Source organism: Delphinapterus leucas, chromosome 2 (assembly GCF_059928025.1).
Source record: "Delphinapterus leucas isolate spDelLeu-1000000601 "Yukka" chromosome 2, BTC_Dleu_Yukka2, whole genome shotgun sequence".
Lineage (NCBI taxonomy): Eukaryota > Metazoa > Chordata > Mammalia > Artiodactyla > Monodontidae > Delphinapterus > Delphinapterus leucas.
This window is the reverse complement of record NC_143130.1, coordinates 156244716-156271254: the sequence shown is the minus strand read 5'-3', so window position 1 is coordinate 156271254 and position 26539 is coordinate 156244716. Positions and strand designations below refer to the sequence as shown.

Genomic DNA, 26539 nt, shown 5'->3' with positions numbered 1-26539 from the left:
AGCCTTTGAAAACATAGTTTGCATGTGATTTGAGTTACCTGATACTATAAAGACTTGTATAAGAAGTCTTCAAGATATAAGCTCCAGTTTTAGATATCAATGGAGACATGTGTTTAACATAGGCAGAGTAAACACTGAGGATGTCTGAGTTTATTCTATTTTTTAAAGAAGATGCTTTTCAAGAGAAAAACCACAGGAGTGAAACATGTTCCTTTTCACTCTGCAGTATAGTCCAACCAAAGTAAAATATTAGAAAAAGTAACCTTCCAGATAGTAAAAATAAGTCTTTGGACAGATGAGTAAACTGAAAGATTGATAGTTAAGTTCAATTCTTAGACATAAAGTATTAAAGAGATATTATGTGAAATATTCATAATGTAATGTCTTTGATAGTATAAATTAGAAGAAGGTGATGGGTAGTATTTTTCCATATTTCATCCTGCCTTATGTCCCATAACTCCTAATTAGTGCTGAAAGCTAACTGAAACCATTCTTGGGGCTATGTATTCTGTTTTGGGGACCCTAAACTGAGAAAACCCGTATGTGCTTTGATATTATGACCTTTAAGAAGAAGTGGGGAGGGGGGAAGAAGCTCTTCAGTTTCAAATTCTTCTAGCCCATTATGATTAATTGCAAAGTGTAAGTCTGAGGAATAGCAGTAACTTTATTTTATTTTTCCCAGGAAGGCAGATTATATCAGCATATCCAGGAAATCTAAGAAGATTAGGAGCTGTGTAATGGAGTATAATGTGAGTTAGGGGATCAACTCTGACTGAACATCAGTCATGTTTGTGTCCTTTATTTTGAAAGATTTTGGTTAACACCGGAAATGTTTTTTTTGAAGTTGCAGACTCAAACTCATTTTGCTGATTATAAGTTATATAAAAGCTCATCAGCTAAATTGAAAGTTATATTGCTGTGTAAACAGGTGAGTACTTGTTATATCTTTTGAAGCCTGAGTTCTGAGTAGTTAGCACTAATGCCGTTTAAGACAAAGTATCTGCTGCCTTTTGTATTTCTTGTTCTGTGCATAGATCTTATCTTTTTTTTTTTTTTTTAACTGGCCCGGAGACTTCAGAAAATTTTTATCTCATAGAACACCATCTGTTCTGATTAATAACTGTCTGGGAGGGCTTACAGAATTTTATTTGAGTAATAACAGAGTAGTTCCTTCAAACCCTAAGATTACAAGCCTGAGAACCCTGAGAAATCTGGATTAAGACTTGGTAAAAATATTTCTTTTGAAAATGTCTGGAATGCAGTTAGTACAACTGCAAATGCATTTAGCAGTGGTTAATAAATATAACTCTCTATGTAATTCTGTATTGTAAAAGTGATTTAAAGTTATCAATATATAATGGTTATCAATACGTAGATAATTGTGCTGTTCCTTCTACCTCCATCTTCCACCCTTTTTAGGCTTTCTATTTCCTTAAAAGAAATAATGATGCCATCATTATTTCTTAAAACTAATGATGCCATCACAACCTATTGATCCATCATATTCATTACTTCCGTCCTTAGCATAAAATTTATTACAAGAAGTTGAGGACTAAAAAATGACCAGTTAAAGTTATCTGCTACATTTTCTGGGACATTAACTACACATATGTGTTTACTTTTCTCTCTTTCATGCCAGGCTGTAGGTTTTAATTGAAGAGATTCTAAAAATGGCTTCATTCTAACAAATTGTATTAAGGAATTCCAGAAGGACAGCCAACACAGTAAGGTTCATTTGTGAACTTCAAGAGAATCAGTACAGAGGTTTTCTCTAAATTGCTTTTATGCTTTTTATCACCCTTAAAAGTAAAGATTTATGTTTGAAAAGTAGAGAAGAATGCTGATCTCTTATATTACCATCTGTGTTCTCTCTGAGGCAAGGATAAAGACCTTTTAAGAGTTAGTATCTTTTTTTTTTAAATATATTTATTTATTTTTGGCTGCACTGGGTCTTCGTTGCTGTGCGCGGGCTTTCTCTAGTTGCGGCAAGTGGGGGCTACTCTCCGTTGTGGCGTGCGGGCTTCTCATTGTGGTGGCTTCTCTTGTTGTGAAGCACGGGCTCTAGGCGCTCAGGCTTCAGTAGTTGTGGCATGTGGGCTCAGTAGTTGTGGCTCGCGGGCTCTAGAGCGCAGGCTCAGTAGTTGTGATGCACGGGCTTCGTTGCTCCGCGGCATGTGGGATCTTCCCAGGCCAGGACTCGAACCTGTGTCCCCTGCACTGGCAGGCAGAGTCTTAACCACTGCGCCACCAGGAAAGCCCAGTATCTTTTTTTTTAACAAGGCCAACCTTTCTTTGTTTTTAAATTTGTGTTAGACCAAATACTTGCTGCAGCTCTGCAGTAAGAAAACTCTTTAGAACTGAGCTAGCAGATTGGACTTAAGTACCATGCTTCTTGTATTAATATTAACTGGTATTTTATATGATATTTAATTCAAAATGGGTAACAGTGTTGTCTTTAAAATTCAGTGTCACTTCAGGAATAAGGGACAACCACTTTCCCAATACATATAACTGCAAAAGCTTACTGATTTGTAAGTAACTTAACTTGGCTGCTTTTCCTATTATTATCTTTGAAATTATTAGGTTGAATCAGAAGAAATCGCCTTTTTAAGGTCAAAAATAGTCAAATATTGGCAGTTTCATGGTTCAGCCTAGTAGTTTTGTTGGATAAACAGACCACTTAATTGCTGGGATTCACTATGACCACTATTTCTAATTGAGTTTGCTTCTTTCTCCAGCACTGGTCTTGATTCTTCCCCTCAGTCTTTATTCCCTACTCACCAGTGATGATTGCAGTTTGCTATTCCAGATGAGTTTATTGGAAGAACTACTTTCCACTTGTCTCATACTTGCCTTGTGTCTTAGGCTCCTTCACCCATTCATCCCTATCCTATTCATTGCTAGTAAGTGCCGTTTAAAAAGTAAAATACAGATATTGTTACCCAATAAAGGGTTAAACACTTTAAAGTTTGAAAAGTACATAATTTCTTGCTGTGGTTTAGAAGAAAAAGCGCTAAACGGGAGTCAGAACCTTGATCTTCCTCCTACTGAATGAAAAGCCTTAGAGAAAGTAGTTTAACATTTATGGGCCTGTTTCTTTGTGTATAAAGTATAAATACAGTTTACCTGTGAACAACAGAGGTTTAAACTGCCCGGGTCCACTTACATGTAGATATTTTTCAACAGTAAATGCTGCAATACTACGTGGTCCCTGGTTGGTTGAATCTGCAGACCTCAGCTATGGAGGGCCGACTATAAATTATATGTGGATTAAGGGTCAACTGTAGTACATTCTTTTACCATATCCACCTAAAGCAGTTAGAAGCAAATGAAACTGAGCTGTTAGTTGCTAATTATAGTAATTCTTCCTTATTTGGACATGACTAAGATGCTTAAATAAATATTTAGGAGAGAATTTTTTTTAATTGAAGTATAGTTGATTTACAATATTGTGTTAGTTTCAGGAGTATAGCACAGTGATTCATTATTTTTGCAGATTATATACCATTATAGGTTATTATAAGATAATGGGTATAATTCCCTGTGCTATACAGTAAATTCTTTTGCTTATCTATTTTATGTATAGTAGTTTATATCTGTTAATCCCATACTTTTAATTTGTCCCTCCCCTCTTCCCTCTCTCCTTTGGTAACCATAAGTTTGTTTTCTATGTCTGTAAGTCTGTTTCTGTGTTGTAGATAAGTTCATTTGTATCATTTTTTTAGATTCCACATATAAGTGATGTCATATGATTTTGTCTTTCTCTGTCTGAACTTAGTATGATAATCTCTAGGTCCATCCGTGGTGCTGCAAATGGCATTAGTTCTTTTTTTTAATGGCTGAGTAATATTCCACTGTGTGTGTGTGTATACACAAACACACACACTTGCACACACACATCTTTGTCCATTCATCCGTCGATGGACATTTAGGTTGCTCCCATGTCTTGGCTGTTGTAAATAGTGCCGTGAATACTGGGGTGCATGTATCTTTTAGAATTAGAGTTTTCGTCTTTTCCAGATATATGCCCATATAAGTGATACCATATAGTATATGTCTTTCTCTGTCTGACTTATTTAACTAAGCATAATATTCTCTAAGTCCATCACTGTTGCTGCAAATGGCATTATTTCATTCTTTCTTATGGCTGAGTAATATTCCATGGTATATATTCCATATCTTCTTAATCCATTCATCTGTTGATGGACACTTGGGTTGCTTTCGTGTCTTGGCTACTGTAAATAGTGCTGTGAACATTGGGGTGCATGTATCTTTTAGAACTAGTGTTTTCTTTTTTTCCAGATATATACCCAGAGGTGGAATTGCTGGATTATATGGTAGTTCTATTTTTATCAATAGTTTTTTAAGGAACCTCCATACTGTTTTCCATAGTGTCTGCACCAATTTACATTCCCACCAGCAGTGTACAAGGGTCCCTTTTATCCACATCCTCTATTTAGGAGAGAATCCTTTTTTTTTTTTTTTAATTTTTTGGCTGCACCACATGGCATGTGGGGTCTTAGTTCTCTGACCAGGGATCAGACCTGTGCCCCCTGCATTGACAGCACAGAGTCTTAACCACTGGACTGCCAGGGAAGTCCCTCAGAGAGAATTCTTTTAAATCTGAACTTTATAACTGCCAAAATGAAAGTTGGTAATCTCAACTCTAATGTCCATTAACACATAAATGGGTAAACAAATTGTGGTATATCTTTGGTAAGGAATACTATTCAGCAATAATAAGGATATATAAGTTGGGAATTTTAAATGCCTATTCTCAGTATCTTCCAGTTTTGCCTGTGAATGTTATTTTAGATGTGTTTTCTTTTGGGACTCTTCTTGTCAAGGAACAGATGACAATGAATGGTGAGACTGAGATTTCCACTTGCTTTTGTTACAGAGAACTTGCTTAGAATGATATAGCCATAGGTGGAAAAGGTAAGGTCTAAATCTCTTAGCATTTCTTCTTCTCCTTGATAATTTTTCTTGATAATCTCGGAATAAGAAAAAAATATTTTAACAAAAGGTAGTTTGTGATAAGAAAAAGGTAGCAAGTTGTAAAATAATAAGTGGTACAGGAAAAATTAATGTACACTAAATTAGCAGATGTGTCACACAGTTTCTAAAAACCTTTAATATCATTTATATACAATAAAATTCACCGATTTTAAGTGTGTAATTCCATGAGTTTTGACAAATGTATACAGTCATGTAACCATACCATAACTGAAGTATAAAATGTTTTTGTCACCCCTGAAAAGTCCCCTTCATACCGCTCTGCTGTCAGTCCTCTCTCCATTCCCTGGCAACCACTAATCTGTTTTCTATCATTGTAATTATGTCTTTTTAAGAATTTCCCATAAATGAATTCACAAGAGTATAGTCTTTTGTGTCTGACTTATTTCATTTAACATAATCCTTTTGAGATTCATCATTTTTGCATGTATCAGTTGTTCCCTTTTTATGTATTTTCTTTCTGTCTTCATCATGTTTCCTCTACTTTTCTGAATGTATGGAGTATATTTATAATAGCATTTTTGTATCGTTGTCTGCTAATATTCTGTCATTTCTGGTCTGTTTCTATTGATAGACTTTTCTCCTAGTTGGTGGGTCATATTTTCCTGTTTCTTTGAATGCCTAGAATTTTTTATTATACGTCACACATTGTGAATTTTACATTACTAGGGGCTGCATTTTGTATTCATTTAGGTAATAATGTTGGACTTTGTTCTTGGAATCAATTGGATCCTTTTAAGACTTGCTTTTAAGGGGTGTTAGGGTGGGCCAGAGCAAGTTTTAGTCTAGGGCTAATTTAGCTCCACTACTAATGTGATTCTGAGGTCTTTCCATTTTGGTTGGTGAAAATAGAAGCTATTCCCAACTGTATGAGTGCTGGGAATTGTTCAGTCTGCTGCTTTCTGTTGGAGCTTTCTCCAGCCCCTCATAGTTTCTTCTCATACGTGTTCAGATCAGCACTTTGCCAGATGCTCTTCTGTAGACCCCCAAAGGTCTCTCTGTGCACCTTCCTCCTCCCCTGTTGTGTGCCCAGTAAATTCTAGCCACCTTAGCCTCCCCAACTCCAAAATCTGATGTCTTCAACTGACAAGACTAGGTCCCCACTCCTGGAGCAGCCCGGGACCTGTCTCCAGGTGGTATGAGGACAATCCAGAGACTCACTTCTGTTTTCCCTTCTCTGCAGCAGCACAGTCCCCCACTGCCTGGGGCCCAATGTCTGAAAACCATTTTGTAATATACTCTGTCCAGCTTTCTGTTGTTTACAAACAGGAAAGAAAATCCGGTTCCTAGTACTTTATCATGGCTGGAAGTGGAAGTCTCTTATTCTAAATGTAGAGTAAGCATGTGTTGGTATTTCTAGGGGAAAATTAGAGTACGTGGTTCATCAGTTGTCAACATAAACTTAACATACCTTAATGTCTGTTTTAATATGTGTAAGATGTATGTCGTAACTTAAGTGATGTTCTTCAGTGCTCACACTAATCTAAGCTTGTATGTGCTTCTCCGGTCAACTTGAAGTTATTTACATATAGAGTATTAATTTGGGCTTGTTTGTAGCAAACTTATCTCGAGTAGTTTCCCATCAATGACGGATATGTTAGTGTTTTGATTCTAAGGACATTTGTTAGTCATCTGTATTTGCAATTGATTAACTTACCTTTGAACTGTATGGTTGTATTTTTTAAAATATGAATTTGCTGGCTTTCTAATATATGTGAAAATGACTGCAACCTTTTCTTATTTGTGAGTATTTGTGATTTAGAAAACCATAAAACAGTTCTTCGCCCTTTGCAAGCTGATCTTTTGAATTTATGTCTTGCTCTCTGTAACAGAACGATTGTTTTTGGACATCCGTTCATAGATTGACCTACCATAAAGTCAAAACCAGGCCAAATATTTAGTCAATCAGCAGTTAGAGAAATGTGTGTCTTAATCCATTTGTGTTTTAGGGAAGATGAACAAAGTAGGATTAAAAATATGACTTTTACATTATTATATGTGTATGCTATTGCTGTCTGGTAGTTGTTTTAGGGAAATGGTAACATAAACTCTTAAGAGGAAAATATGGGGCTCTGAAAGGTTCTGTCTCTGGTCTTATGTGTAAAATTATTTGCAGCACGGTTTTTGGAATGAATATTGAAGTTGAGAGGCCTAGCTTCTAGTCAACTGTGCCACTCAGTATTGTGTAACTGTAGGCCACTCACAACCTTTGTGAGTCTCCTAATATATAAAATGAAAATGATAATAATTATCCAACCTACTGTAAAGGGGTGGTAGAGTGTTAAATGAGGTAGTATCAATGAAAATGTTTGAAGATGCTAATGTGCCATGGAAATACTGGTCATTAAACTTTATTTTGTACATTACTATAAAATCTGCTATCAACACCTACTATGACAGAATACAAACGCAAGATATATTTGTTTCTACTTATATTCCATACAGTTTACTGTGCAAAAATATTTTATATGGGAAAGGAAGAAACAAAACATAGAATTGATTGATAGAATAGAGATGGAGGAGATTGCTGTCTTTTTCCACTTCTTCTTTCTTAGTATTATTTTGTTTCCCTCCCCATGATTTTCCAGGCAAAGAGTGTATACAGCAGTTAGCTGAAAACGTCAGATATTTCAGGAGGCGTCTGAAAAATATGGGCTTCATCATCTATGGAAATGAAGATTCTCCAGTGGTGCCTCTGATGCTCTACATGCCAGCCAAAATTGGGTACCTTTTTGCAGATTACAGATTGCCCTCTTATTAGACTTAAGGTTTACCATGATGTGAGACCAGGCTTATATATTTTGTTAGGTAAAATTGTCTTGGCCTCATTATGTTAACCTTTGTTTGCTAGATCTGCCGTAGATTAAACAAGTGGATTCCAATTTGTAAAATATGTTAACTTGTTAGTCTTTCCTTAAACAAACATTTGAGTTTAATGCACTCTTCTGGGGGATTGAGATAGATCAGTGAACAAAACACAGAAAAATCCATGTCCTTGTGGGGTTATGCTCTACTGGGGCAAGAGTCAGACAAACGTAATAAATAAAGAAATTATGTAATATGCCAGAAAGTGTTAAGGGCTATAGGAAAAAATAGAGCAGGATATGGGGTTTGAGAGTGCACTGTGGGTGGGCAGATTACAGTATTAAATGGGGTGGTCACCCTCGACAGCCTCAGGGGTAAGGGAAGATGACATCTGAGCTTGAACTAGCTGAGCAAGTTAGCCACTTGGAGGAAGAAGCTTCTGTGCAAAGGCCACAATGCAGGAACATACTTAGCTGATGGAAGACTAGCAGGAGGTGAGTGGAGCTGAAGTGCAGTGCCCAAGGGGGAACAGTGAGCCATGAGGTCAGATGTGCACTTTACACCAGCCTCTCTGGCCTGTGCAAGGCGTGTATAATGGAAATCTTTGCCCTGGAATAGCTTTCAGTGTATTTGGGAAGTACAGATGTATAACGAAACCAAAATATATATGAAAAGCAGATATGAAGTGGACAAATCTAATTATTTGCAAAATAATTATGTGCAAAATTGCACCAGAGATATAAAATAAAGGAGTCAGACTTCCCTGGTGGCGCAGTGGTTAAGAATCCGCCTGCCAACGCAGGGGACACGGGTTTGATCCCTGGTCCAGGAATATCCCACATGCCGCGGAGCAACTAAGCCCGTGCACCACAACTACTGAGCCTGCGCTCTAGAGCCTGCGAGCCACAACTGCTGAGCCTGTGTGCCACAACTACTGAAGCCCACGCACCTAGAGCCCACGCACCGCAACGAAGAGTAGCCCCCACTTGCCGCAACTAGAGAAAGCCCGTGCACAGCAAAAAAGACCCAACACAGCCAAAAATAAATAAATTTATTTTAAAAATAAAATAAAGGAGTCATCTGCTTAGTATAGGTTCAGTAAAAAAGGCACATCTTTTCAGATTTGTGAGTTTTGACTGGATTGTAAATATAAAATTGAGTAAGGATCATTTCTCAGGTTTAATGGAACTCATTAAAGGAGCAAATATTTCTATTCATCTTTGAATCCCCAGCGCGCACCACAGCCCCTTGCACTCAATAAACGTTGATTAAAGTGAATATAGGAGGGAAAATTAAATCAGGGAACCTGGAAGTATGGTGATTCCAAAGTTAGTGAATGGGGGATATTGGGAAAGGGTGCTCATTGAGGGAAAAAGAGGAGTTTAGTTTCCAGTAGGAAGTCATATGGGCAATTGGCATTATGGCCTTCAGAGGAGATGGAGGAAATGAGGGAATCCTACACCAAAGCAGAAGTGTAGGATTTCCCTCATTCTTCTTTAAATGGAATTATCGTCATAAATAAACTCAAAAAGTTACCTGTTCTGGAGGATTGACTTAGTCTAGAACGCTTTCTTTAGAGAGGACTGTGTCTAATTTATTCTATACAGGTGAAACTGACTATGTACATTATAATTAAGATTTAGAGAGAGTAAGGCAGAATTGGAATAAAGCACTAGACAGTTCGGGAGCATGTGCTAAAGATGCAGGACTTGGCCTGACACAAAGGAAACACATTGAAGAGGATGTACTGTTACTAGGAGTGGGGAAAGCTGGTGCTATTACTAAAGTGAGTGGAATTTTTTATTCTCAAACAAATGCTTTAAACAGCTAAGGGAAAAGTCAGAAAGGAATAAGGTAGGTCAACAAGAGAAAAGGACAAAGAATAACGTAATTTAGTAAATAACAAAATTTACATGAAAGTTAGAATTGTGTTAATTAGGGCAAGATACAGATGTAGAGTAAGGTCACATGCCACGAGTTTGACTTGGGATGGGGGCGTTAAACAAGAACTGTGTGGTCTGGGTGGTCATCTGAAGTCTGGGGATGAGCTGGCCTCACAAACACCAAAGGAATCCCTGAATTACAAAGGCAGCTCAACACTTAAGTCCATCCAAAAAATGCCTGGTCTGGAAGGCTAGTGCTTAGCCTTTCTGCCAGCAGAAAGATGTCCAGATCCTTTGCATCCTTAAGCTTAAGAATTTTTTAAACTGCCAAGCCTGCAAGGACCAGGTTTTAAACTCAAGTTCATTTTGAAACCTCTGAACCACTGTTACATGTCAGTGACACCTTAAGGCTACAGTTGCAAATTACTTTAGGCAAGCCCTATTAAAAATTGGTCTGTGCCAACAATATTCTTTCACCTTTCTGAAGGAAACTATTTGGGATAAGACCACTTTAGGATTGAATAAAAGAAGTCTTTGTAAACTGTCAATTTTAGCTTTCATAGAAGTTAGAAGAAATTCCTAATAGAACTGTCTAGTGCCTGTATCACCCAAGAGTTTACATCATTCAGGCCTTTGTACTGTGTGATTTATTATTCTCCCTGGTTTCTTTTCTTGTTTTCCCTCTGCAGCGCCTTTGGACGGGAGATGCTAAAGCGGAATATCGGTGTCGTTGTGGTAGGATTTCCTGCTACCCCAATCATTGAGTCCAGAGCCAGGTTTTGCCTGTCAGCAGCTCATACCAAAGAAATGCTTGATACTGTAAGTAGACATTTTCACTTTGATATAATATACCTTATACTAAGAAGGCCTGTGTATCAGGTGAACTTAATCATCTGTTGGTCCTGATGCTCTCTGGGCACCTGAGGTGTTTACTGGTGAAGTAGAGGAGGGAGTGCACAATGCTGCTTAATACATTGCTGTTTACAAAAAATTGCACAACTGGTAGCATCGCCCACCAGACCCTGCATGATCAGGGCTTTAGGGAATTTTCTGGCTTCATCTTGTTCCACTCTCTCTCATTATGATCTCTACAGCTCTACATTCTCTTTCTACTCTAGCTGTTTCTCCCCTGAGCTTTCTTGGGCGTTGTTCTGTCTGTGGCAGTTTCTCTCTTGACCTTTCTCTCCCCTTTGCCTGGCTGACTGCTACTCATTCTTAACATCTCCACTTAAAAGAAACTTGCTCAAGGGTTTTCCCAAACCCTCTAGGCTAGATATTTCTGGAAATCCTAAGACTCTCCCCTAGGAAATTCTTTACACCTGTAATTATTTAATGGCAATCTTTGCCATTAGATAAATCTTTAGGAGGAACTAAGTCTATTTTTCTCATTCTGTATCCCCAGGACCTACCACAGTGCCAGGCACATAGTAGGAGCTCATAATTATTACTGAATGTAATTATTTATGGCCTCTTAATATGTTCTCATCTCTTGATATTCTCTTAATATGCTATTATTTCACACCTGAGACTTCAGACTTTTTTTTTTAGCATTTTTTGTTTAATTTTTTTTTTTTTAGAATTTCTAGTGTATTTTTCCCTTTTGAATTTTTTCTTATCCTTCTGTTGGTTTATTTTGCTATTATTTTCTAACTTTTTGATTTGGATATGGATTTTCCAATGAACACCATGTCAGTGGAATCCCACATATTTTAGTAAAGCACACCTTCGTATCAATATCAGTATTTCTAATGTTTTTCTTATTTCTCTCTGAATTAGGATTGGCTTATTAATTTTTTAAAAATATTTATTTTATTTTTGGCCGCGTCGGGTCTTAGTTGCGGCATGCGGGATCTTCATTATGGCATGTGGGATCCTCCGCTGCGGTGCACAGGCTTCTCTCTAGTTGTGGCATCTGAGCTTAGTTGCCCTGCAGCATGTGGGATCTTAGTGCCCCGACCAGGGATCGAAGCTGCGTCCATTATACTTTTAAATTCTAGTCCCTCTAATATGTATATTGGATAACATGATGACTTTAGATTGTATTTCCCTAATCACAAATGTTGTTGAACCTTTTTTTTTTAATGTGCTCAGTTGCCATCTGTGTATCTTCTGTGATAAAGTATCTGTACAAGTTCATGTCCAAGTTTCATTGTTTATCTTTTATTTTCATATTATCAAGTTTTTAGAGGTCTTTTAGGCTATTATTCATATTCAGCATCATTTTTTGAAGAAAGGCTATCATTCCTCCATGTGTTTTCCTTAACAACTTTGTCAAAAATCAGTTGAATATATTGTGTAAATTCATTTCTGAAAAGTCTGTTCTGTCTCATTGATTTAGGTGTCTGTCTTCTCACCAGTATCTTGATTATTTTTATTTTTAAAAAAATTTTTATTTTATATTGGAGTATAGTTGATTTACAATGTTGTGTGAGTTTCAAGTGTACAACAGTGATTCAGTTTATACATGTACATATATCTATTCTTTTTCAGATTCTTTTCTCATATAGGTTATTACAGAGGAGTGAGTAGAGTTCCCTGAGCTGTACAGTAGGTCCTTGTTATCTATTTTATATCTAGTCGTGTGTATATGTTCATCCCAAACTCCTAATTTATCCCACACCCCCACCATTCCCTTTTGGTAACCATAAGTTCGTTCTCTAAGTCTGTGGGTCTATTCCTGTTTTGTAAATAAGTTCATTTGTATCATTTCCTTAGATTCCACATATAAATGTTATCATATGATATTTCTCTTTCTCTGACTTCACTTAGTATGACAATCACTAGGTCCATCCACGTTGCTGCAAATTATTTCATTCTTTTTTATGGCTGAGTGATGTTCCATTGTATATATTACCACATCTTCTTTATCCATTCCTCTGTTGATGGACATTTAGGTTGTTTCCATGTCTTGGCTATTGTAAATAGTGCTGCTAGGAACATAGGGGTGCACGCATCTTTTTTAATTTTAGTTTTGTCTGGATATATGCCCAGTAGTGGGACTGCTGGATCATATGGTAGTTCTAGTTTTAGTTTTCTGAGGAACCTCCATACCGTTTTCCACAGTGGCTGCACCAGCTTACATTCCCACCAAGAGTGTAGGAGGGTTCCCTTTTCTCCACACCCTCTGTAGCATTTATTGTTTGTAGACTTTGTAGACTTTTTTTTTTTTGAAGTGTGTGCAGTGGTGAAGAGTACCATGATGTCTAGTCAAGCCTGGTCCACTGTTTGTTTGTTTGTTTTTTTTGGCTGCATTGGGTCTTCATTGATGCTCCCGGGCTTTCTCTAGTTGCGGTGAGCAGGGGCTACTCTTCGTTGCAGTGCGTGGGCTTCTTGTTGCGGTGGCTTCTCTCATTGTGGAGCACGGGCTCTAGGTGCGTGGGCTTCAGTAGTTGTGGCACGCAGGCTCAGTAGTTGTGGCTTGCAGGCTCTAGAGCACAGGCTCAGTAGTTGTGGCACATGGGCTTAGTTGCTCTGTGGCATGTGGGATCTTCCCAGACCAGGGCTCAAACCTGTGTCCTTTGCATTGGCGGGTGGATTCTTAACCACTGCGCCACCAAGGAAGCCCTGTTAGTAGACTTTTTGATGATGGCCATTCTGACCGGTGTGAGGTGATACCTCACTGTAGTTTTGAGTTGCTTTTCTCTAATAATTAGTGATGTTAAGCATCTTTTCATGTGCTTTTTGGCCCTCTCTATGTCTTCTTTGGGGAATTGTCTGTGTAGATCTTTGCTCATTTTTTGATTAGGTTGGTTGTTTTTGTGTATTGAGCTGCACGAGCCATTCGTATATTTTGGAAATTAACCCTTTGTCGGTCGCATCACTTGCAAATATTTTCTCCCATTCTCTGGGCTGTCTGTTTGTTTGTTTATTTATTTATTTATTTGGCTGCGTTGGGTCTTCATTGCTGCACGCAGCCTTTCTCTACTTAGCGGTGAGTGGGGTCTACTCTTCATTGTGGTGCATGGGCTTCCCATTGCCGTGGCTTCTCTTGTTGCAGTGCATGGGCTCTAGGCATGCGGGCTTCAGTAGTTGTAGTGCGTGGGCTCAGTAGTTGTGGTACGCAGGCTCTGGGTCACATGGGCTTCAGTAGTTGTGGCACATGGGCTTGGTAGTTGTGGCTCACAGGTTCTAGAGCGCAGCGTCAGTAGTTGTGGCGCATGGGCTTAGTTGCTCCGCCGCATGTGGGATCTTCCCAGACCAGAGATTGAACCCGTGTCCCCTGCATTTGCAAGCGGATTCTTAACCACTGTGCCACCAGGGAAGTCCTGTCTCTTTGTTTGATTATGGTTTCCTTTGCTGTGCAGAAGCTTTTAAGTTTAATTAGATCCCATTTGTTTACTTTTGTTTTTATTTTCATTACTCTAGGAGGTGGATCCGAAAAGATATTGCTGCGATTTATGTCAAAGAGTGTTCTGCCTATGTTTTCCTCTAAGAATTTTATAGTATCTGGTCTTACATTTAGGTCTTTAATCCATTTTGAGGGGTTTTTTGTATACGGTGTTAGAGAATGTTTTGATTTCATTCTTTTACATGTAACTGTCCAGTTTTCCCAGCACCGCTTATTGAAGAGATTGTCTTTTCTCCATTGTATATCCTTGCCTCCTTTGTCACAGATTAATTGACCATAGGTTCATGGGTTTATTTCTGGGCTTTCTATCCTGTTCCGTTGATCTATAAGTCTGTCTTTGTGCCCATACCATGCTGTTTTGATTACTGTAGCTTTTATCGTATAGTCTGAAGTCAGTATAGCCTGATTCCTCCAGGTCCATTTTTCTTTCTCAGGATTGCTTTGCCTATTCAGAGTCTTTTATGTCTCCATATAAATTTTAAGATTTTTTGTTCTAGATCTGCAAAAAATGCCCTTGGTGATTTGATAGGGATTGCATTGAATCTGTAGATTGCCTTGGGTAGTATAGTCATTTTGACAATATTGATTCTTCCAATCCAAGAACATGGTTTATCTTTCCATCTGTCTGTGTCATCTTTGATTTCTTTCATCAGCATCACATAGTTTTCAGAGTACAGGTCTTCTGCCTCTGTAGGAAGGTTTATTCCTAGGTATTTTATTCTTTTTGATGTGACGGCAAATGGGATTGTTTCCTTAATTTTGCTTTCTGATCTTTTGGTGTTAGTGTATAGGAATGCAACAGATTTCTGTGTATTAATTTTGTATTCTGCAACTTTACCAAATACATTGATGAGCTCTAGTAGTTTTCTGGTAACATCTTTAGGATTTTCTATGTATAGTACCATGTCATCTGCAAACAGTGACAGTTTTACTTCTTTTCCAATTTGGATTCCTTTTATTTCGTTTTCTTCTCTGATTTCTGTGTCTAGGACTTTCAAAACTATGTTGAATAAAAGTGGCAAGAGTGGACATCATTGTCTTGTTACTGATCTTAGAGGAAATGCTTTCAACTTTTCACCATTGAGTATGATGTTAGCTGTGGGTTTGTCATATATGGGCTTTACTATGTTGAGGTAGGTTCCCTCTTCTTTTGGCTGCACTACGTGGCTTGTGGGATCTCAGTTTCCCAACCAGGGATCAAGCCCAGGTCACTGCAGTGATAGCACTGAATACTAACCACTAGGCCACCAGGCAACTCCCAGAAGTAGGTTCCCTCTATGCTCACTTTCTGGAGAGTTTTTATCATAAATGGGTGTTGAATTTTGTCAAAATTCTGCATCTATTGAGATGATCATATAGTTTTTATTCTTCAATTTGTTAATGTGGTGTATCACACTGATTGATTTGCGGACATTGAAAAATTCTTGTATCCCTGGGATAAATCTCACTTGGTCATGGTGTATGATCCTTTTAAAATATCATTGGATTCACTTTGCTAGTATTTTGTTGAGGATTTTTGCGACCATGTTCATCAGTGTTACTGGCCTGTAATTTTCTTCCATTGTGGTATTGTTGTGTGGTTTTGGTATCAGGGTGATAGTGGCCTTATAGAATGAGTTAGGGAGTGTTCCTTACTTTGCAATTTTTGGGAATAGTTTCAGAAGGATAGGTGTTAACTCTTCTCTAAATGTTTGATAGAATTCACCTGCAAAGCCATCTGGTCCTGGACTTCTGTTTGTTGGGAGTTTTTCTACACACACACACAAACACACACACACACACAAAGTATTTTTATTTATTTATTTTTTGGCCACGCTGCATGGCATGTGAGATCCTAGTTCCTTGACCAGGGATCAAACCCACACCCCCTGCGTTGGAAGTGCGAAGTCTCAACACTGGACCACCAGAGAAGTCCCTGTTAGGTGTTTTGGAAATTAGTTTATTGAAAATTAGTTTTGGAAATTAGTTAACTGCTATCAGTTTCAATTTCAGTACTTGTGATTGGTCGGTTCATATTTTCTGTTTCTTCCTGAATCGGTCTTGGGAGATTGTACCTTTTTGGAATTTGTCCATTTATTTTAGGTTGTCATTTTATTGGCATATAGTTGCTTGTAGTAGTCTCTTATGGTCCTTCGTATTTCTGTGGTGTCAGTTGTAACTTCTCCCTTTTCATTTCTAATTTTATTGATTTGAGCCCTCTCCCTTTCTTCTTGATGAGCCTGTCTAAAGGTTAATCAATTTTGTTTATCTTTTCAAAGAACCAGCTTTTAGTTTCATTGATCTTTTCTATTGTTTTTTTTAGTCTGTATTTCATTTATTTCTGCTCTGATCTTTATGATTTCTTCTACTAACTTAGGGTTTTGTTTGTTCTTTCTCTAGTTGCTTTAGGTGTTAGGTTAGGTTGTTTCTTTGAGATTTTTCTTATTTCCTGAGGTAAGCTTGTATTGCTATAAAGTTCCCCTCTTAGAACTTCTTTTGCTGTGTCCCATAGGTTTTGGATCATCATGTTTTCATTTGTCTCTAGGTATTTTTTGATTTCCTCTTTGATTTCTTCAGTGATCCATTGCTTGTTTAGTAGCATATAGTTTAGCCTCCAATTGTTTGTGTTTTTTACAGTTTTTTTTCTTGTAATTGACTTCTAATCTCATAGCATTGTGGTCAGAAAAGATACTTTGATTTCAGTTTTCTTAAATTTACTGAGGCTTGCTTTGTGGTCCAGCATGTGATCTATCCTGGAGAAATGTTCCATGTGCACCTGAAAAGAATGTGTATTCTGCTGCTTTCAGGTGGAATGCTCTATAAATATCAATTAAGGCCATCAAATCCAATGTGTCGTTTAAGGCCTGTGTTTCCTTATTGATTTTTTGTCTGGATGATCTGTTCATTGATGTAAGTGGGGTGTTAAAGTTCCCCCACTATCATCGTGTTATTGTTGACTTCCCCTTTTATGGCTGTTAGCATTTGCCTTATATATTGGGGTGCTCCTATGTTGTGTGCATATATATTTCTAATTGTTATATCTTCTTCTTTGATTGATCCCTTGATTATTATGTAGTGTCCTTCTTTGTCTCTTGTAACAGTCTTTAAAGTCTATTTTGTCTGATATGAGTATTGCTACTCCAGCTTTCTTTTGAATTCCATTTGTATGGAATACCTTTTTCCATCCCCTCACTTTCACTCTGTATACATCCCTAGATCTGAAGTGGGTCTCTTGTAGACAACATGTATACGAGTATTGTTTTTGTATCCATTCAGCCAGTCTGTGTCTTTTGGTTGGAACATTTAATCCATTTACATTTAAGGTAATTACCCATATGTATGTTTTTATTACCATTATGTTAATTGTTTTGGATTTGTTTTCACAGGTCTTTTTTCTTCCCTTCCTCTTCTGTTCTCTTGTTATTTGATGACTATCTTTAGTGTTGTGTTTGGATTCCTTTCTTTTTTGTTTGTGTGTACCTATTGTAGATTTTTGGTTTGCAGTTACCATGAGGTTTTGGTATAGCAGTCTGTCTACATACAAGATTGTTATAAGTTGCTGGTCTCTTAATTTCAAATGCATTTCCAATATCCTGCATTTGTACTCTCCTCACGATTGTTGGTTTTGATATCATATTTGTGTGTGGATGATTTCCTACCTTTACTGTATGTTTGCCTTTACCAGTGAGCTTTCCCATTTGTAGTTTTCTTGTTTCTAATTGTGGCCTTTTATTTTCAACCTAGAGAAGTTCCTTATGCAATTGTCGTAAACCTGGTTTGGTGGTGCTGAATTCTGTCAGCTTTTGCTTGTCTGTAAAGCTTTTGATTTCTCCGTCAAAACTGAATGAGAGCCTAGCTGTGTAGAGTATTCTTGGTTGTAGGTTTTTCCCTTTCATCACTTTAAATACATTGTGCCACTTCCTTCTACCCTGCAGAGTTTCTGGTGAAAAAATCAGCTTATAACCTTATGGAGATTCCCTTGTATGTTATTTGTTGCTTTTTCCCTTGTTGCTTTTAATATTTTCTCTTTGCCTTTAGTTTTTGTCAATTTGATTAATATGTGACTCAGCATGTTCCTCCTTGGTTTTATGCTGTATGGGACTCTGCACTTCCTGGAGTTGGGTGACTGTTTTTTCCCCCGTGTTAGGGAAGTTTTTAGCTATTATCTCTTCACGTATTTTCTTAGGCCCTCTCTCTCTCTCTTCTCCTTCTGGGATCCCTGTAATGCGAATGTTGGTTTAATGTTTAATGTTGTTCCAGAGGTCTCTGAAACTGTCCTTATTTCTTTTCATTCTTTTTTCTTTATTCTGTTCTGCTGCAGTGATTTCCACCATTCTGTCTTCCAGCTCACTTATCCGTTCTTCTGCCTCATTTATTCTGTTATATATTCCTCCTAGTGTATTTTTCATTTCAGTTATTGTTTTGTTCAACTATGTTTGTTTGTTCTTTATATCTTCTAGCTCTTTGTAATACATTTCTTGTACCTTCTCGGTCTGTGCCTCCATTCTTTTTCAGGTAGATTGCCTATCTCCACTTGACTTAGCTGTTCTTCTGGGGTTTTTATCTTGTTCCTTCTGTGGAACATATTCCCCTGCCGTCTCATTTTGTCTAACTTTCTGTGTTTGCAGTCTCCATTCCACAGGCTGCAGGGTTGTAGTTCCTTTTCCTTCTGGTGTCTGCCCCCTGGTGGGTGAGGCTGGTCTAGAGGCTTGTGCAGGCCTCCTGGTGGGAGGGCCTGGTGCCTGCCCACTAGTGGGTAGAGCTGGGCCTTGTCCCTCTGGTGGACAGGGCCATGTCAAGGGGCGTGTTTAGAGGCGGCTGTGGGCCCAAGAAGACTTTAGGCAGCCTGTCTGCTGATGGCTGGGGCTGTGCTCTCGCTGTGTTGGTTGTTTGGTCTGAGGCATTCCAGCACTGGACCCTACAGGCTGTTGGGTAGGGCCAGGTCTTGATGTCAAAATGGCAGACTCCCAGAGAGCTCATGCCAATGAGTACTCCCCAGTACTTCCACCACCAGTAACCTTGTCCCCACAGTGGGCCACATCCGCCCCCCCACCTCCCCAAGCGACCCTCCAAGACCAACATGTAGGTCTGGCCCTCGCTCCTATGTAGTCACTGCTTTTTCCCTTTTGTCCTTGTGTGTGCCTTCCAAGAGTGGAGTTTCTGTTTCCCTCAGTCCTGTGGAGTTCCTGCGATCAAGCCCCACTGGCCTTCAAAGCCAAATGCTCTGGTGGCTCCTCCTTCCGATGCCAGACCCTCAGGCCGGGATGCCTGATGTGGGGCTCAGAACTCTCATTCTTGTGGGAGAACCTCTACCATGTAATTATTTTCCAGTTTGTGGGTCACCCACCCGGTGGGTATGGGATTTGATTATATCGTGAATGCGCCCCTCCTACCATCTCATTGTGGCCTTTTCTTTGTCTTTGGATGTAGAATATCTTTTTTAGCAGGTTCCAGTGTTTTTTGTCAATGGTTGTTCAGCAGTTACTTGTGATTTTGGTGTTTTTGTGAGAAGGGGTGAACTCAAGTCCTTCTATTCCACCATCTTGTCTCTAACACCTTCAAGATTTCAGACTTTATATTACATAAGTATTACTTTCTGAGAGTTTATAGAGCTCTAGAACATATTTGCATAAAATTAGTTGATAGAAATATCAGAATATTAATTCATTGGAGAGCTACTAATCTTAAAGAATATTATGAATGTATGTTTTTAAAAGTTTAATTGACATTTTAATTTTCTTAACTGCTAAAGATTTTGATTTTTCTTCCCTATTTCTTCGTAGCAAAACTCCTACCAGTATGAGTATATTCTTAATCTTCTTCTGACACTGAAATTGAATTCAGTTTATTGATACTGTATCTTTGTTTTTCTTCTTTTTTATCTTGATTATACCTTTTGGATTTTTTCCAATAGATTTTCCCTTTACTCAAAAATCTTACTGGTGAATTTCTTCATTGATTATTTTTTAACCCAGCAATATCAACTTTTCTTCCACTCTACTTTATCTGGGTGTTTAGGAGTTTCAGCACACCTTTTAAAAAATATCTGTGTCATTAAATGCAATGGCTATAGTAATTCACTGTGTTTTCTAACAGTTTTTACTCCTGATAACTGTAAACATTCAAGAAATCATTTAGGGACTTCCCTGGTGGTCCAGCAGTTAAGACTCCACACTCCCAATTCAGGGGTCCCGGGTTCAATCCCTGATCAGGGAACTAGATCCAGTATGCCACAACTAAAGACCTGGCCCAGCCAAATAAATAAATAATTTTTTTAAAAAAGAGAGAAATAATTTAGCTGTAACCAGTATATCTTGTTAGATTTCTGTTGCCAACAAACGTGTTTACCAGTTGAGAGTGCTAATATTTTTCTCATAAGATCCACTTGCAGGATTATTTGACTTTGCCTTCCATTTAGGTTTGTTTTTTTTTTAATTTATTTGTTTATTTATTTATCTATTTATTTATTTATTTTTGGCTGCGTTGGGTCTTCACTGCTGAGCGTGGGCTTTCTCTAGTTGTGTGAGCGGGGGCTACTCTTCGCTGCAATGGCTTCTCGTTGCAGAGCACGGGCTCTAGGCACACAGGCTTCAGTAGGTGTGGCTCGTGGGCTTCAGTAGTTGTGGCATGTGGGCTCAGTAGTTGTGGCTCACGGGCTTAGTTGCTCCATGGCATGTGGGACCCTCCAGGGCCAGGGCTCGAACCCACGTCTCCTGCATTGGCAGGTGGATTTTCAACCACTGCACCAGGGAAGCCCCATTTAGGTTTTTTTTAAGCATAAAGTGCATTTTTTGAAACCACAGGTTTGTTGAAGTCATTTTGTCTTATGATTTTTTTATGGAAGTAAACATGAACATTATGAGATAAAAACGAACTTTCATTTATTAATGGGCCCCATGACATGATTCTGTATATAGAAAATGCTATACAATTCACACACAAAAAACTAATCTGCTAGAGCTAATAAATATATTCAGCAAAATTGCAGAGTAAAAGACACAAAAATTAGTGTATTTCTATACACCGGCAATGAACACATGAAAAGGAAATTAATATTTCATTTACGAGAGCATTCAAAAGAATATACTACCTAGGAATAAATTTAACCAGGGGAGGTGAAAGACTTGCATATTGCTATGAAACATTGCTGAAAGAAATGAAAGAAGATTTAAATAAATGGAAAGATACCCTATGTTCATGGGCTGGAAGATTTAATATTGTTCATATGGAGTACAGCAAGATCTGTAGATCCATTGCAATCCGTATCAAAATTACAATGGCTTTTTTTTTTTTTTTTGGAAGAAGTAGAAGAGCTGATCATCAAATTCATACGGAATTGTAGGGGGCCCCAGATAGCCAAAACAATGTTGAAAAAGAAAATAGAAGTTGGGGGACTCAAATTTCCTGATTTTAAAACTTACTTCAAAGCTACAGTAATTGGGGCTTCCCTGGTGGCGCAGTGGTTGAGAGTCCGCCTGCCGATGCAGGGGACGCGGGTTCGTGCCCCAGTCCGGGAGGATCCCACGTGCCGCGGAGCGGCTGGGCCCGTGGGCCATGGCCGCTGAGCCTGCGCGTCCGGGGCCTGTGCTCCGCAGCGGGAGAGGCCACAACAGTGAGAGACCCGCGTACGCAAAAAGAAAAAAAAAAAAAAAAAGCTACAGTAATTGAAACAGTGGAGTACTAGCATAAAGATAGACTTATAGACCAATGGAATAGAATTAAGAGTCAAGAAATAAACCCAGACATCTATGGCTAATTGATTTTCAACAAGGGGCTAAGACTAGTTAATGGGGAAAGTATAGTCTCTTCAACTAGTGGTTCTATACAGCTGGATAACCACATGCAAATGAATGAATTTGTACCCTTACAACATGGATGAGCCTTGAAAACATTATGCCAAGTGAAAGAAGACACAGAAGACCACATTTATAGGAAATGTCTGAAATAAACAAAGTCATTGGGTCAGAAAATAGATTGCTGGTTGTCAGGGCCTAGGAAAGGAGGAATGAGGATATGAGTATGGGGTTTATTTTTTGAGGTGATAATGCTTTAAAATTAGATAGTGATGAAAGTTGACAACTTTGTGAATATACTCAGAAGCACTGAATTGTAAACTTTTAAAAAGGTGAATTTTTTGGCATGTGAATTGTATCTCAATAAAGCTATTATTTTTTAAAAGAAGAGCAAGCTTATTAGCTCAGGGGTGCACAACTATCCGAGAATATTCTCTTATTCAAGGGCCATACTCAACCCTAAATTAACATGTTTTTTCCCTAAGAACCCATCTTACCCTGTGATCTGGAGGTTCAGTGTAAGTGTAGACTATTTGTTGACAGTTGGTACTTGTAATGCTTCATTATTCCTAATCTAACCAGGTAACCCCACATCATGACCAGCAGTTTCTAGTTACAATTTTATCTCTTTTTTTCCTTTTTAATATTTATTTATTTATTTATTTGGCTGCACCAAGTCTTTAGTTGCGGCACACAGCATCTTCGTTGCGGCATGCGGGATGTTTAGTTGCGGCATGTGGGCTCTTTTAGTTGTGGCATGTGGGATCTAGTTCCCCGTCCAGGGATTGAACTCGGGCACCCTGCATTGGAAGCACAGAGTCTTAACCACTGGACTACCAGGGAAGTCGCATAATTTTACCTTTTATATAAATAAAACCCATTCATCTGAGATGTTTGGTGTGGTATCAGTCATAATCTTGTTATCTAGATCCCTTTGGGCTACTGTGGCTTTTTTTCTGTCTCTATTCATTTTCTTTTTTAATTGATGAAAAATATCATGTTCTTCTGAATATCCTTTACTTTGTGATCTTAGTAAGTCATGTATTGTTTTAAATTAATAAATCCTGTATCAGAGGTCAGGGGAATAAACAGTTAATGGGTTCACTCAGCTGAAATTCAATCTTAAATTGTTTCTATATGGAGCTTTTAATTAAACCTCTTCCCAAAGGTACCACTGTTCGGATAGCATGTTGAAGTCCAGCTCTTATTTGCTTTTTATATTTTTCACATTTGGAGTGAAGAGTATTTTTTTCTTATGCTAGAATAAATAAGGAATACTATTTATTGGTGTTTCTTTTTCCTCTCTACAAACAGTGATTTTTTTAAAGTTAAATTTAGGAACAGGTATATGTGTCTATTTACTGATAATCAACTGATTTCTGAACTAGAAGATGTACATTTTCATATGGGATTACAACCATGAGAGTGGACAGAAGATTTATATGATGTGATGGAAATTTGGAGAGTCAGACTTAGGCAATAGGGCTTCTACTGCCCACATTACCCTTTCTTAGTCTAATGAGATGGTGTCCTAGATAGAGCCATTGTCTCCAGAGCTGAGGCCTATTAGACCCACTAGGCAACATCCACATGTGCTTGGGGAGTGAATAACAGGGCTGGAGAGCTGCCATGACCTGAAAATGCATTCTGTGACCTGAGCCAGGTGCTTTTATTAGAAAGCCTTAGAATCTAGGATTCCAAAATTTTTGCTATCTTCCATGGATTTTTCTGAGAGGTATCTGGGGCTTGGAATTTCCTTGTCCTTACATTAAATATTTTCTAAGAAATTCTGAACATATATCCCTTTCTTATATTGTCATTCTCTATTCTGACTCTCTGTGTGCTGCTTTTTGGAAAGTTAACTGTGTGAACTATGATTTGTGTACTTTGCTGTATGTATGTATACTTCAACCAGAAGTTGGGTTTTGTTTGTTTGTTTTTAAGTACATATAAGAAACCATACACAGATTACCAGGTAGGGCTAGAATTGCAATCAGGAAGAGACTTAGTGTTTTAATTTTTATAAGAAACATATTTGAAAAATAAAAGAGCAGGTTTTATAGAAAAGAAAGTTATACTGGGAGAGTTTTGATGGAAAGACAAGATAATCTCTCAATGGTAGGATGTGGGGGTTTTAAATCAAACCTGAGTTTAAATGCTGGCTCTGTTCCTTTCCTTGCTGGCTTCCACTTTTTCTTACTAAGTCTGCACAGCAGCCCACTTTGGGGACTCTCTTCATCTTGCATCTAGGAAGCATCCCAGTGCAGACTTCTCCTCACTTTTGTGGTAGTGTGATAACAGAAAGAGCAAGTACTGGAGGGTAAAAGGAGAAATGACAAATTATAGCCAGCCTGGCAAATTCAGGATACATATTCCTTCTTCTTCCAAGCATGTCATATATTTTTTAAAAATATTAAAACGCTCTTTCTCTTTTTTAAAAAATATTTATTTATTTATGGCTGCGTTGGGTCTTTGTTGCTGCGTGTGGGCTTTCTCTAGTTGCGGTAGGCGGGGGCTACTCTTCGTTGCGGTGCGCGGGCTTCTCATTGTGGTGGCTTCCCTTGTTGTGGAGCACCAGCTCTAGGCATGTGGGCTTCAGTAGTTGTGGCGCACGAGCTCAGGAACTTGTGGCTCTCGGACTCTAGAGCACAGGCTCAGTAGTTGTGGCACACGGGCTTAGTTGCTCCGCGGCATGTGGGATCTTCCCGGACCAGGGCTCGAACCTCTGTCCCCTGCCAATCCCCTGCATTGGCAGGCGGATTCTTAACCACTGCATCACCAGGGAACTCCCAGCATGTCCTATTTTGATGAATTATACCCTTTATTCTGCATCCCTGCTCTTCACAACCTGTTCTTCATGGTCAGCCTGATGTCCTTGCTCAAAAAGCAGCCCTTTCCATTGCTAGACTCTAGTCTGCTCAGAGTAAATGCATTGGACATGGTCCCACCACAGGATAATCTTGCCATGATTGTTTTTAGAAAAATAAAGCACCAAATGTGTCTTCCTCCTCCTGGCTCTGACTAACCTCTGCTCTGTCTTGTATATTTTAGGCTTTAAAGGAGATAGATGAAGTCGGGGACCTATTGCACCTGAAATATTCCCGTCATCGGTCGGTACCCCTATTGGACAGGCCCTTTGACGAGACTACATATGAAGAAACAGAAGACTGAGCCTTTTGGTGCTCCCCTAAAGGAACTCTCCCTAACCCAGGAGAGTGTGTGGCCTTTCCAGTCCAGTTGCAGGAACCACACTTCTTGTGCAAGAGATTTCCTCAACTACTGACGGTGGCCACCTCCACTCTAAATGATATTTTGTAAATAGTGAAAAACTGCTTCACATCCTTCCTTTGCTACATCACCTTTAAAAAAAGAGGTGACTCACTTTGCTTTTTTGTCCATTAAAAAATGTTTTATTTTATAACTATTCTACTTGTGAAATCACACTGACCCTACCCTGTCTCTGGCTAACCACACAGGCCATTTTCCTCTCCCAGCCGCCTCACAGATGTGGGCCCATCCAAAGCTCCTGCTGGCCCTGGCACTACAGCCTCGAGACTCACCTGGCCCTCCTTCCTGGGGAGCAAGTGCCTTCCACTTACTTCCAGTCCAGGTCTCAGAGGTTGCCAGCCTTGGAATCCTTGTTTAACCAGTCACGTAATCAACCAAAGCGTTTTAATGTGTCTTAAGTTTAGCCATTTAAGAAAAGTAGTAAACACTAACATTGCTGAAACTCCCTGTCATTGTATATCCCTCCCTGGCCAGGAGCCTCCAAGGCTTGGTCTTATTCCATTGTGTTCTGGTCACCAGATGATATCTTCCTTCACCATCAAATGTTTCTTCGTAATGGTCACCATCTGAGGGCATGTCCAGTTTCTGGGTTCTTCCCAAGCTGGAATGTAACACTCCCACCCCCTGTTTAAAACACTTAAATGTTTTAAAAGCACCCACATCCCCCTCTGGTCAGACCTCGGTGCCGAAGTGGACTCACAACGCACTCTTCTGTGTACCAAGCTGCTCCGCAGAGTGACATGCCCTCCTGCGCGGGTGAGGGCAGGGGTGGTGGGGAGAGGGGTGATTGCTCCTTGTAGAATGTCTGTGGTTTCCTCCTGACTGCTTTCTACTTCTCAAAACTATGACAGCCTCTGCCTGGGTTTGGGTCCATATTAGGGTTTCAACTGATAAAGGAGAATGTTGGTAAATCTCCGCTCAGAAATCATTTGTCATGTTCCTAATTTAAGGATTAAAGTTTATTAACTTACCCTTTTTAGAAGATGACCCATTTAAATATCACTCTGGGGCTTCCCTGGTGGCGCAGTGGTTGAGAGTCCGCCTGCCGATGCAGGGGACGCGGGTTCGTGCCCTGGTCCGGGAGGATCCCACATGCCGCGGAGCGGCTGGGCCCGTGAGCCATGGCCACTGAGCCTGTGCGTCTGGAGCCTGTGCTCCGCAACGGGAGAGGCCACAACAGTGAGAGGCCCGCATACCGCAAAAAAAAAAAAAAAAAATCACTCTGAGTGATATTTCTCTTTTATTCTTAATGTCCTAATGCAGTTCTAACCTGGCATCTGGGGCTTTTAGGGGCTCCATCTCCTTCCATTACCCCTTATTTTTTCCCTGAGAAATTCTGAACACTTATTTATTGCTAAACTGGGATCCTCTATTTTGACTCTGTTTTCATACCAAGTAAGGGGATTTCTTTCAGCGAGCTTTATACT

General features: G+C 39.1%; 1 protein-coding gene across 7 annotated transcripts in view; it reads left to right on the top strand.

Moving 5' to 3' along the window:
- SPTLC2 (serine palmitoyltransferase long chain base subunit 2) overlaps nt 1-25248 on the top strand; it is a 110088-nt gene extending 84840 nt beyond the window's left edge. For 3 of the 7 annotated variants that reach the window (XM_089908020.1, XM_022576432.3, XM_089908021.1), the window contains 3 exons: nt 7605-7740; nt 10394-10523; nt 24876-25248. In XM_089908020.1, the coding sequence (XP_089764146.1) occupies nt 7605-7740; nt 10394-10523; nt 24876-24995 (386 nt within the window). In that variant the 3' untranslated portion in view covers nt 24996-25248. Of the gene's footprint in view, nt 1-682; nt 750-844; nt 4413-7604; nt 7741-10393; nt 10524-24875 lie in introns of those variants that run through there. The other 4 variants (XM_089908022.1, XM_089908023.1, XM_022576436.2 and 1 more) reach the window with 2 other exon arrangements.
- The last annotated feature ends 1291 nt before the right edge of the window (nt 25249-26539 follow it).